Here is an 11,155-nt window from a genome sequence, read left to right on the forward strand (position 1 = left end):
AGCAGTCCCATGTGCCCCTCTGCCCATCTTGCATTGCCCCGCACTGTCTCTGCGGTTCGCCACGGAGTATGGACGGGCGGATACATCCCATAAGCTTCTCCCTTGAATGTTTTTCTTTGTCATCATCATTGATCTCTATTGGATTCGACCCCGATCCCCTCCAGTTCCCCCCCCCCTCTTTCCTTCTTTCTCTCTCTCTCTCTCCCTCGGTCATGTCAACGAAGTGCCAGTTTTGAACCTGCTATAATAATGAGCAATTTGGTGCCGCTTGCTTTGCGCACTCTCGTTCTACCACCAATACTCTGCGTCGTCATGCACGCCCCCGCCAATTCATCCGCAACCCCGACCGGGTGGACCCAGACCCTCTATTCCCACCTGATATATCCTCAATGAAACACGTTGCAAACGGTCTGCGGTGCTGCGGTGCTGCGGTGCCTGAGAAAGCAGTAAATCCCATGGTGGCAACAGGAGCAGAGCAGAGTCAGAGTTGCACCGGAGGTGTCGGATCGCTGGGGTGCTTCAGTCGCGACATGGACCAGTCGAATGCGGACGCCCCTCCCCCCCCCGAAATGCATTTGCCTGGCGGGACCACTCAAGGCAGCAGGGGCCCCGCATTGCAATTTTCTCGGCCAGGCCGGGCGCTGCTGTACCGCAGACGGCGCTTGTCTCATTTCCCTCTCCCCCCCCCCACGCGAGGCAACGGCTGCGAGCGTGGGCGGTCCAGAGCACGGTGACGACACCACATGCACATGTCCACCGCGCGCTTGTGTGTGGCAGCAGTCAAACCAGAAAACAACGGGACAGTCACTTCTGGCATCAGCGCCCTGCAGCCAACTGATCTATTGTAGGCCCCGGTGGGCAAGCCATGCGATTGTTTCCCGTCCTGGTTGGGAATGTTTTGTTGGTTTGGGAAGGACAGTCTCGAATACACTTGGGCGATCCCCTGTGTCAATGAGTGAGTGTGATGCAAGCACTCGATGTGGAAGCGTGATGAATTCACTCGATGTGGGAGGGTGATGCATTCACTCGACGCTCTGGACAGTTCCATGGTGTATCGATATCAAGATGCTCGAGCACACCTGGGATGTGTTGAACTCGTTCACCGAACACACCCGGTCGTCTCTGGTGATGGATGAATTGATCAAAATACTTGACAAACCTGAGTCTCCGTGGGCTGGATGCATATCCCTTCCCTTGCTTCCACGAGGCATCCCCGAAGCAATCACAACCTCGGTCTCCCTTGGCGCCTGGTCAATGACTCGCTTGCACATCTTGCTTGCACATCTCGTGGAGAGTGCGCTGTCGCTTGCGGGGAGCCATCTGTGCGAGAAAGCGTCCTTGATTCATATCCAGAATTCTATCGCTGAACGGTCATGGCCAGCGCGCGATAGCATTGGGTAACAAAATATTCGATGAATGGTCAAAATCCCGGGTGTCCCGTTTTTTATTGGATCGCCTGTAATGAACCCACGCAGCAAAGCGCGGGGCGGACACACAGGCGGACAGCGCAGCGCCACCCACGCGCCACAGCCGCGTACAGCGCCCCGGGGAGGGCCACGCGCCTTGGGCGACATTGGATCTTGTTTGGCGCGTGCCCCGCGTGACTGGCTGCGCGGGCGGAGCTGAGCAGCGGCGCCGGCGTGGAGGGTTGCCCGTCCCGTGTTCCCGGCTGTACGACAGACACGCGTTGGTGACGCGCGGGTGGGGCTTGGGCCTGTGCTTTGTGCCCATTGTGCCCATTGTGCTCGTTGTGCTCGTTGTGCTCGTTGTGCTGTGCTGCGAGCACTGTCGGGTCGTTCTGCGGCCTTGCGTCGGGTGTCCTGTCGCGCGCCGGGCCTGTGCGAACCTGCACCCGTCGCCCCTGCCAGCCCCTTGGCGGGGTGGACCGGTCTGTGCTCTGTGGCCGGTGGGTGGCCGGCGGGTGGCCAAGGCCACGGGGCCGAGCGCGAAAAATGCCGCTGGCTCCCAGGGTTGGTACACGCCGATACGGGCCGGCGCTCCTGGCCCTGCGGGATTCATCCGGATCGGCCATGGGCAGCCTCGACGCAACGGGATCGGTCGCTTCGGGCGCTGGTGGTCGTTCGCCTCGGATGGCTGGGATCTGGGCCGACAGGAGGAGGACGAGACGGCGGCACGATCGATGCGATTGCCTGCAAGCTGCTGTTTCGGCAGTTCATCCACGACCCTCCATCTCCACGACCTCCCATCTCCACATCGATTCCCTGCGCGTTGCATTCCACCGCCGATCTTGGACGCTTGGTCGGTTCTTTCCTTCTCCCCACCCCACTGAGCAAAGACGGGAAAGTGGGAAAGAATGCAGTCGCGAGGGAGACTCCCGGATGTCGGGCTGTTTCGCTGTCGCCGCTGGAGCTTGGCTTGGCCACATCGGAGGCAGATGCCGATGCCGATGCCGATGCAGATGCAGATCCAGATGCATGAAAGCAGCTTGTCCATGATGTCGTCATGGAGGACTCTACGGCACTTTGACCGAGTGCCCATCTGGCCACTTGGGGTCGATCCAGAGCTGGATGTCCGTCTGGCGAGCCCGACGCACTCCCGGCTGGCCTGGTGCATATCCTGGTGGTCTCGCCCGCGGTACTTCTGCGACACCCCGCCAGCATCTGCGCCGTCTCGATCCTGTTCCTGGCTGTCCGTGATGGGGCCCTCGGTCCAAACTGTCCACCAGGGTGCCCGTTCAAGCGAGGGGGGGGGGGCCGCTGGTCGCTCTGTCTGTGCGGCCAGACATCGCCATGAGGCGACCGTCTTCCAATCCCAGCAAGCGGCGGCTTTTTCCATCCCCGATCGGCTCGTCGTCGCAGCCCGTCGCTCCTTGCCGCCATCTCCGGACTTGCCCTGGTCGACCGACCTGCCATCCATCCATCCATCCACCCACCTTCTTCCCCGCATCTCCTCCGGGCAGCAACACCACCAGCACCAGCACCAGCACCGGCACCAGCAGCAACAGAGCGAGTCCCTTCTGCCTCCTTCGCAACAATATCCCACCTGGCCATCGTCATGCCCAACGCACCTTCTCCCCTGGAGCTGCTTGATCGCAACCGCCCCGGCATCAAACTCGAGGTTAGCGCTTGTCCTGTCTCCATCCGATACATCCACTGCAGCGACGAGATCGACAGCATCCATTCCACCTTGACTCTACCCCGTCTCTGGCCAACAGTCTTGTTGATGGTCTGCCCCATTTGTCCTCTGAGGTCTAGACTTTCCTTCCCCTCCCTTGTGGCCACACAGCAGCGGCAGCTACATCCGATCGCTCGCCATATTCACCTTCCCTCTGTCGACGCCTACGCCTCGTTCTCTCCCGTCGATCCAGGAATGGTGCGACTGGCCTGAAAAAACGCTCGATCAGATGAAGGGCGTCTTCGGACTGCAACAATATATCCAGATGCTGATACGCCGGGACCCGGCCGATATTGAGCGGATCGTCCACCCGCCTCCAGACTTTGATTCTGTCGAGGCTTGGCAGTACGAGCACCTCAGGTATTGTGTCGCTGACTTGCTCGCCGTAACTGATACCCCTGCTGCATTGGCCGCTGTGTGTTCTTGCTACAGCGACGATGGCGATCGCCGTCTTGGGCATAGTTTCGATCGATCATCTTGGGCATTTGGACTGACGACCCTCAACCCGCCTCCACCGACGTCCATATCAACTATCGGTTGCCGTTATTGCACCCTTTCGTGAACGATACGGCCGCCTTTCCACCCTGGCTGTCTGCGCTGTGGACATCATCGACCCCGGCTGCCTGCGCCGTGAACGGCATCAACCTTGGATATACGGCGCAGGCTCTTTTGTCTGGAGCTCGGCAACCTCGTCGTTGCCCTGGAGGCCGAATGCACCGCCGAGTCCTGTCCCGAGATGCGAGCGGACGAATGGGTCTATCTCTGCGCCGCCCACCCGACGCCTGCTCCTGTAAGCCATCGACACTTGTGGAAAGGCATCGATTGCACCCGAAAGGCAGGATCCGGTGGATCTATCCTGCAACAGATACGGGCTGCCCTGGCGATATCGGCTGCGATCGCCGCAAAGGAAGGGCTCCTGACCTCGATCGCGCTTGCTCTCTCCCCGGACAGTGCTGTGCCATGGATTACATTCTTCACACCCTTGACGGAGCCACGGCCCTGCTGAATAGCACCAGACACTTCTCCAGCCGGTAAGGCCGAGCCATCCGCGCACTGGCGAACAACATGAGCAGCAGGAACAGCATGAACAACAGGAGCAACGGCAGCAGCAGGAGCCTCTGATTGTCTGATTGCACCGTTTCCTGCTCGTGCTTCCTCATACTGCCAGGTGCTTCATCAACGCCGACTCGGTCAAACACTTCCAGAATGTCGCCCGACGATTGTACCGCATCTTTGCACATGCCTGGTACCACCACAAAGAGACATTTGTTGCCTTTGAGGTACGGCTTTGACCTCATGTCCATACCGATACCGATATCGGAACATGACACAACAGTCGGACGCCCGTGCGTGGTCTGATGTTGCTTGGGCATTCACTGCCGTTGTCACCACTGCTATCGCCGTCGCTGTCGCTGTCGCTGGTCGTTGAAATAGCGTCGGCCATATCCAGAGCGATTCAGCAGGCTTCTGACCTGCTGTGACCCGGTCCCTGACCGCGATTCTATCATGCTCAACAGGCCGAAAGCCACCTGTATGCCCGCTTCCTGCGGTTTTCCACGATTGAATTCATGGTGAGAGCAAACCACCGCACGGCGACCGAGACAGACTGCCAACAGCGACAACAGCAACAGCAACAGCAACTTACACTCTGCCATTCTTGCTGCAGCTCATCCCCGAGAAGCTGGTGATCATTCCGCCAGAGGCGTGTCTGCCTTACGACGAGTAGCCAAACAGCATCAAGATCCGGCATGTCATATATCAACCGTCTGAGGACGATACGGCGCTGGCTGTAGGCTTGCCCTGCATCGGCACCGTGGTCCTCCTTTCTTCCACTTGCTCACAACCACCTTTTGCATTGCCTTTGCCATCATCCGGCCGTTTGATTTTGCTCCGCACCGTGGGCCCACCCGGCCTTCTTGTTGCCCTTTATCCATCTTGCTGCATCAGCATCACCCATCTGTAGCCCCCCGCATGCTCTGGGTCGATGTCCAGATCCATGTCCCTGTATTCAAATGTATGGCGGAACGCCTGTACATAGCCAGGGGTACGGAGCATGTCACAGCGGTTGCCATTGACTGGGATTCTATCAGGGATATGTATTGCACGGGAGTCGTATGGATCACGGAGGATCACGGAGGATCACGGAGGATCACAGAGGATCACAGAGGGATCGTGTGGAGATTGCAGGGATCATTGAGAGAGTTCAGCGTTGACTGGTGATCACCGCTTTCGGTTACGGACGAAAACCAGGTTGCTGCTCCTTCAGCCGTATCATCGGACCGAACAAGGGCTCTCGTTGATAGAGCTCGTCGAATGTCATAAACTCCCATCCCTCGCAGTACTCGGGTTCGACCAACTGGCAGCCAGGATAGAGATATGCACGGCACAGCCGAAGAAGAAGGAGTGTCTGGTGAGTGAGTGGTGGGGATGGGATGCACCGGAGGGAACTATTCGACAGCAGGATTCTTTGGCTCGCCTTGACAAACGAGGATCAGAATGATGATCCTCCCCCCTCGAGCAAAGGCCGACTTACCACCGGAACTGGGTTGGCATCGACACACTCTCCCCGCATGAAGATGGAAACGTAGTGACGGCGCTCCTTGGGGTTGGGATCATTGACGGCGGTCGCAAAGGTTACGTTCTCGATGGCCAAGCCAGCCTCCTCGAGCACTTCGCGGTGGGCACATTCCTCGAACGATTCACCAAACTCGAGATGACCTAGCGATGGGACACAGCGGCATTGTGAGAGACAGCTTATGGAGAATACATGGATGAGAGCAGGGCAGATGGGGCAGCGCAAATGCAAGCAAGTGTCGTCTCGACTTGGCTGCAACTGCCTCTTCTCGGCTGTGGGCCGACTGACCTCCCGGAAGTTGATATGTGCCTGGTTCGGCGGGGCGGACGGGCGAGGGTCAGTATCTCTGCGGGCAAGTCCGAGCGACAGATGCGACAGATGCGACGGATGCGACGGATGCGGTATCGATCCAGGCGATCAGAGATGCACACCGGACTCACCTGCTCCGTGGCTGCCCTTCCGCTTGCCGATCAGAATGGCACCGTCTGATTTGCGAATCACAAAGACCCCAACGCCGACCCGGACGGGAGGAAGATCCTCGGGCTTGGGTGCATGAGCTGGGGGTGCGGCTCCGCTGCTCGGTCCCTCGGTTGGACGGGCGGCGCTGTGGGTCATGGCGATCCAGGCTCGGGAGAAGCGATGCGGGTCTGGGAGGGCTCGGGGATGTGCGGGAGCCAAGCAGCGACCCTGAGCAGCCAGGGCGGCGATCGATGGGCGGATCGGCAGGCGCAAGAAGGCTGGCATGGCGGGGAGAGTTGGGGTCCAGCAGCGATGTGCCGAGGGCAAGAGCGGCTTGCCGGCTGGTTGGACGCTGGTCTTGGATTCGTCCTCCATCACAAGGCGGCCCTGGTGTCTGCATTGCATTGCATCTTTGAGCTGCCCCGGCCCTGCGGACTGCCAGAGACGACCCCAGACTCCTCCTGCACCATGGCTTCGGCACCTCCATGGATCAACTACAGGCCCTGAGCCTCTTTCGGGAGCTGGCCGCCGAAGGACACAGCGACAGTCAAGTCTGGCTGGGCAGGTACTCGATTTGTGGCAACGAAGTATCGGAGCACAACTCAGCGGCGTTCGAGTAGATCAGGAAAGGACAGCTGCCAACCAGAGGCACCAGCCCTCCATCGACATCCTAGCATATTTTTACAAGCCGTCCTGATGTCTCGGCTGGGTGATCAGCGCTGACATCGTTCGCCCATCTGAGGAGTGACATGGCGGCGTCTTTGTCTGTTCCTTACCAAGTTTCCAATTCATCTTCGCTCGCCTTGTGGCCGTTGCCATCCGATTTTGCGGCGTCCGGCTGAATAACGAGACATATACGGGTTTCCCCTCAACGAGGGCTGATGAACTCCATGTTGTCCTTGCATATGAACATTGCGATGGATGCATGTATTGAGGCAACAAGGTGGTAGTAGTGGCCATGGGATATCCAGCGAATCCTGCTTCCGTGTGAGTGCACAGCCGCTGCAGCTCAAGGAATGTGGTTGAGGGAGGAGGAGGAAGTACTTTGAACCAGTTCAGGCGAGTGCTGGTCCGCCAACGTTCAATGCCCACCCCGTCTCCGCTCCAAAATCACAGGCTTTGGTCGGGTTGGCGAATTCAGAGTCCGTTCAGGAGGGCATCCACCGCCTGCTCCTCGTTTCCATTGACCTTTCGGAGGGCGCCGATGACGTCCTTGCGACCAAAGCCCATTTCGACGAGCCGCGTGATGGCGCCGGGGTCCAGGCCGGCCATGTCCAGGGATGTGTTAGGATCGGCGTAGATTCGGGTCCACTCCCGAGCCTTGGCATTGAAAGACTCTCTGTTGCTCCGGTAGTGGTTGGCGACCTCGGCGTCCTGGGGATCGTCAGGGACCGGATCAAACAGCAGCGACTGGATCGAGATGACCTTGTGGTCGGTATTCCGGGGTTGGTTGGAAGCGAGCGAGAACGATGGTTTCAGTAACATCGCACAGGCCTCGAACAGCCTCGTCGATCGGCGATTGGGGATGCCTCATAGACCACAACGAAATTGTGGCGTCGGCAAGGATGTAGATGGATCCCATACCACTGTCTTCAGGGTGAGTACCGGGCTCCATGCATCCTTGAGAATGTCCAGGCAGATCGCTGAAGGGAGTAAGCGATGGGCCGATGTGAGTTGAGAATGCGGCTGAATCGGGCTTCGGATCTGCCGCGATTCAACTTCAACATTACCTCCTGTTTGAGACGAAACATTGGGATGGTAAACCCGGGTGTCGAACTTGACCTGAGCGATTCGAGAAGGGAACCGTCTGTCAGTCGTGCATGTCTGGCGATCCCAACGACAGTGGCAGTCGGAGCAATCTGCAAGCCAGATTGAATGTGCTCTTGCGGCGAAGCGGCCAGCCCGTTTGATATGAACCGAGACCAAGGCCATCAGAATAGCCCCCCCTCCCATCGGACGCTGTAACTGGCTCTATCAGATAAATGGGGGGGGGCCACACCGCCATCAAGCACACCTTTGGAGCCTTGAACGGATAATCGTTTGGGAGCTCAATGTTCAGGACAAACTTGCCACCTGCCCGAACATCCGAATATGAGCGCGTTTGGACTGATATTCACCGCAGAGCGTCCGACCGATATGCCGGCGACAGCTGCGACCCACCCGATAATGCTTCAGCGCGGGAGATTCCGAAGTGCTATGAGGACTCCCGGACCCCAAGCGACGGAGGCGGCCGACTCACCTTCATATGGGGTGGCAGCAGGCCCGGGGAACGAGGCCTTGAGATGGACTGGTTGCGTTGCGTTGCGTTGCGTTGCGTTGCGTTGCGTTGCGTTGGGCAAGAATGCGACGGGAGTGTCAGCAATCGATCGCCATGATCGACGTGAATGTAGTGCGTTCGGGCAGCAGGCGGATGGAGGCAGGTGAAGCAGACGGATGCGATCGAAGAGACCCAATCGAGGATGAGGACGGACACCTTCCACCCCCAGAACACATAACGTACGCATATTGCTCTCCTCGGGAATGAAGATTTCGACGCCCGACGACTTGTCGAGCCGACATTGCCTGATCTCTCGCTCGATGCGGCGTGGGTCCATGGTGTGTGATGCTGCGGTGGTCTGGTGGTGAGAGATGGGTCGTCCGCAAGGCCGATAGTCGCTGCGGTGGTGCTGTGGATGAGATCGCTGCCAAGGCGGGGACAGCGGCGGCCTTGGACTGGTCCTGCTGTTGGGTATCCGCGGCAGTTCGCTTCCCTGATCGCTGCCGGCTCTGGGCACCCGCTCCTGGCATATTCGGCATATCGGCGCTGGAGCCGTATCAGCACGCTGGCGATATTGGATTCTCCCTCGCACCGACACCTCACCTGCATCACACTCCCATCGCCGCTGGACAATCGCTGCACCAACTCCAAGTCCACCCCCCTGCATCGCGCATCTCGCCGTCAACACCGATGGAACAGGCCGCCTTTGATCTCATCCAGCCTCGGCTCGGCCGACCAAGCGTCCTCTCGGCCCGGCCGCACATCACCTTGACCTATGCTCAGACCCTCGACGGCTTCATCGGCGGGCCGAACCGCACCCAGGTGCTCATCTCGTCCAAGGAATCGCTTGTCATGACCCACACTTGCCGGGCCCTGCACTCGGCCATCCTGGTCGGCTGCCAAACAGTTCGTTCCGACAACCCGTCGCTGACCGTGCGGATGATTCCGTCGCTGCCGCCAGCTCATCCGGGTGGACCTCGCCGTCCGGTGCAGCATCCAACCGCCATCGTTGTCGACTCAAGCCTATCCATCGATCCGGGATGCAATCTTGTCCAGCGGGCCAAGGAGCGGCCGCTCATCGTGCTCGCCAACGAGACGGCTCTGATCGATCGCAGCAAGCGAGAAGCGCTGGAGTTGGCTGGTGCATCTGTCGTTCTGGTTCCTCCGATGCCAAGCAACCCACACCGGATCGATCTCGCCCAGGCGTTCTACCGGCTGCACCAGGAGCCCTTCCGGATCGATTCCATCATGGTCGAGGGAGGCGCCTCGATTATTTCCTCGGTGCTGGAGCAACAGCTGGCCGATCTGCTTATCGTCACGATTGCGCCCAAGTTCATGGGTCGAGACGGCGTCCATGTCCTGGGAAGCAGGCCTGCGGCATCCGGCGAACCCGTAGCCGATGACGACGCATCGGCGTCCAAACGCACATCCGGCGTCGATGGACAACAGCTCGCTCGAGTTCAGTGGCAGCCATTTGGAATCGACATGGTGATGGTTGGCGAGTTTGTGCGCTGACCCCGATCCGACACAGATTCCGGCTATTGTTGAGCCCTGGCGACACACGGACGGAAGGCCAAAGGGTAACGAAGTGATCGCCACTTCTATTTCTGACCGCCAGCGGGCCTCGGTTTCGCCTGGATTTGAGCATATGTGCCGAGAATCACGGAGGTGTCTGTTTCGATCGTCTTTGCCCAGTTCTGGATATCGCCCAGCTCCTGCGGGGCGAGAGAAGGAGAGTGCGATCCAGAGCGTGAGGACATGATCAAACGACAGCTTGGATGATGAAATGGGCAGTATGCGCAATGGAGCCGGGGGCGGAGGCTCGAAGAAAAAATACAGCCTGACGAACCCTGGCCCACCTTGAGCGAGTTGTTGAAGGGAGCCACAAGATCGATCCATTGCTGGGTCTGCTTCTGATACTTTGCGATGGAGGCCTGCAGCTTTTTTGTCTCGCTCTCGATCTCGCGCTGGTTATGGAAGACAGAGGACGGGCTGGGCTCGAGAACACACAACCGGGAGGGGGAAAGGACATCCAAAGTGAGTGGGCATCGCCGCGATGATCGAGGATGCTGCGAGCCAGCTCGACAGGCGAACAGGAAGGGGCAGGCGAATGAATGGATGGATGGATGTGTCCAAGCCCATGAGAAATGGCTTGAGCCGCATCTGTGTCTGAGACTGCCAGGGCAAGCGGATTCGTACTTGGCATAGAGCACATCCGTCAGCGCATCGGAGAGATTGCCGGCCGCCTTCGTGGCTTCATTCCTCAGGAGCTCTGCAGGCCATTCGAGCAGCAAGGGGGAAGGCTCCAGAATCAGAGACGGCCGGTGATATTGTTCATGCATCGACAGAGTTTGCACAGCGACAACGACACAGGCGGAGGTGTGGGCCGAGGAGGGTTCTGACCATTGTGAGTCCGCAGTTCCTGTTGCTGTGTCTGGTGCTCCTTGGCGATTTTGGCGAGCATCCCGAGCCAGAACGAAGGGAGTGGAGTGGAGTGTTGGAGGAGGAGGTGGGGGTGTGGATTTGACGAGGACAACGAGCAAGCGGCGGAGATGTGGGTTTGAGGGGGGCGATTTGGTGGCTTCTCCGGCCTCGACCCAAACTGCACTCGCTCGAGACGACGGAATGCAAGCGAAGATCTCCACAAAGCCAAGCCAAGCCAACCCAAATGCCGCCCCGCTTCCGTACTCGATTCCTTGGCATCGGGTACTGAGCTGCAAGTACTCTCT

General features: G+C 59.0%; 6 protein-coding genes across 6 annotated transcripts; 2 read left to right on the top strand and 4 right to left on the bottom strand.

The window, feature by feature from the left end:
* Positions 1 to 1,787: 1,787 nt before the first annotated feature.
* BJ171DRAFT_532143 (uncharacterized protein) lies at positions 1,788 to 2,866 on the bottom strand (the record flags this gene model as incomplete). The annotated part of the gene is made up of 3 exons (XM_053112770.1): positions 1,788 to 2,255; positions 2,334 to 2,647; positions 2,761 to 2,866. Coding segments are annotated over 3 exons (660 nt in total), but the record flags the coding sequence as incomplete, so codon positions are not given.
* Positions 2,867 to 2,925: 59 nt separating this feature from the next.
* BJ171DRAFT_532144 (Mob1/phocein) lies at positions 2,926 to 5,275 on the top strand. Its single transcript, XM_053112771.1, has 7 exons — positions 2,926 to 3,078; positions 3,329 to 3,495; positions 3,799 to 3,925; positions 4,087 to 4,166; positions 4,304 to 4,415; positions 4,653 to 4,706; positions 4,802 to 5,275. Exons 1-7 carry the CDS (start codon positions 3,016 to 3,018, stop codon positions 4,859 to 4,861), a joined length of 663 nt encoding a protein of 220 aa, XP_052962156.1. The 5' UTR covers positions 2,926 to 3,015; the 3' UTR covers positions 4,862 to 5,275.
* BJ171DRAFT_532150 (NUDIX hydrolase domain-like protein) lies at positions 5,265 to 7,030 on the bottom strand. The gene is made up of 4 exons (XM_053112772.1): positions 6,151 to 7,030; positions 5,999 to 6,019; positions 5,669 to 5,853; positions 5,265 to 5,491 (listed from the first exon to the last, which is right to left on the bottom strand). Exons 1-4 carry the CDS (start codon positions 6,572 to 6,574, stop codon positions 5,369 to 5,371), a joined length of 753 nt encoding a protein of 250 aa, XP_052962157.1. The 5' UTR covers positions 6,575 to 7,030; the 3' UTR covers positions 5,265 to 5,368.
* Positions 7,031 to 7,066: 36 nt separating this feature from the next.
* BJ171DRAFT_532152 (ubiquitin-conjugating enzyme/RWD-like protein) lies at positions 7,067 to 8,860 on the bottom strand. Its single transcript, XM_053112773.1, has 6 exons — positions 8,670 to 8,860; positions 8,409 to 8,456; positions 8,184 to 8,242; positions 7,900 to 7,951; positions 7,754 to 7,812; positions 7,067 to 7,594 (listed from the first exon to the last, which is right to left on the bottom strand). The coding sequence occupies exons 1-6, from the start codon at positions 8,761 to 8,763 to the stop codon at positions 7,307 to 7,309; spliced, it is 600 nt and encodes a 199-aa protein (XP_052962158.1). The 5' UTR covers positions 8,764 to 8,860; the 3' UTR covers positions 7,067 to 7,306.
* BJ171DRAFT_532153 (dihydrofolate reductase-like domain-containing protein) lies at positions 8,861 to 10,280 on the top strand. Its single transcript, XM_053112774.1, has one exon. The coding sequence runs from the start codon at positions 9,117 to 9,119 to the stop codon at positions 9,939 to 9,941; it is 825 nt and encodes a 274-aa protein (XP_052962159.1). The 5' UTR covers positions 8,861 to 9,116; the 3' UTR covers positions 9,942 to 10,280.
* Positions 9,985 to 11,122, bottom strand: BJ171DRAFT_301508 (biogenesis of lysosome-related organelles complex 1 subunit 1-like protein). The gene is made up of 4 exons (XM_053107008.1): positions 10,830 to 11,122; positions 10,626 to 10,698; positions 10,286 to 10,418; positions 9,985 to 10,141 (listed from the first exon to the last, which is right to left on the bottom strand). The coding sequence occupies exons 1-4, from the start codon at positions 10,888 to 10,890 to the stop codon at positions 10,028 to 10,030; spliced, it is 381 nt and encodes a 126-aa protein (XP_052962160.1). The 5' UTR covers positions 10,891 to 11,122; the 3' UTR covers positions 9,985 to 10,027.
* Positions 11,123 to 11,155: the final 33 nt, after the last annotated feature.

This window comes from Polychytrium aggregatum (genome assembly GCF_025602895.1).
Source record: "Polychytrium aggregatum strain JEL109 chromosome Unknown BJ171scaffold_84, whole genome shotgun sequence".
NCBI lineage: Eukaryota > Fungi > Chytridiomycota > Chytridiomycetes > Polychytriales > Polychytrium > Polychytrium aggregatum.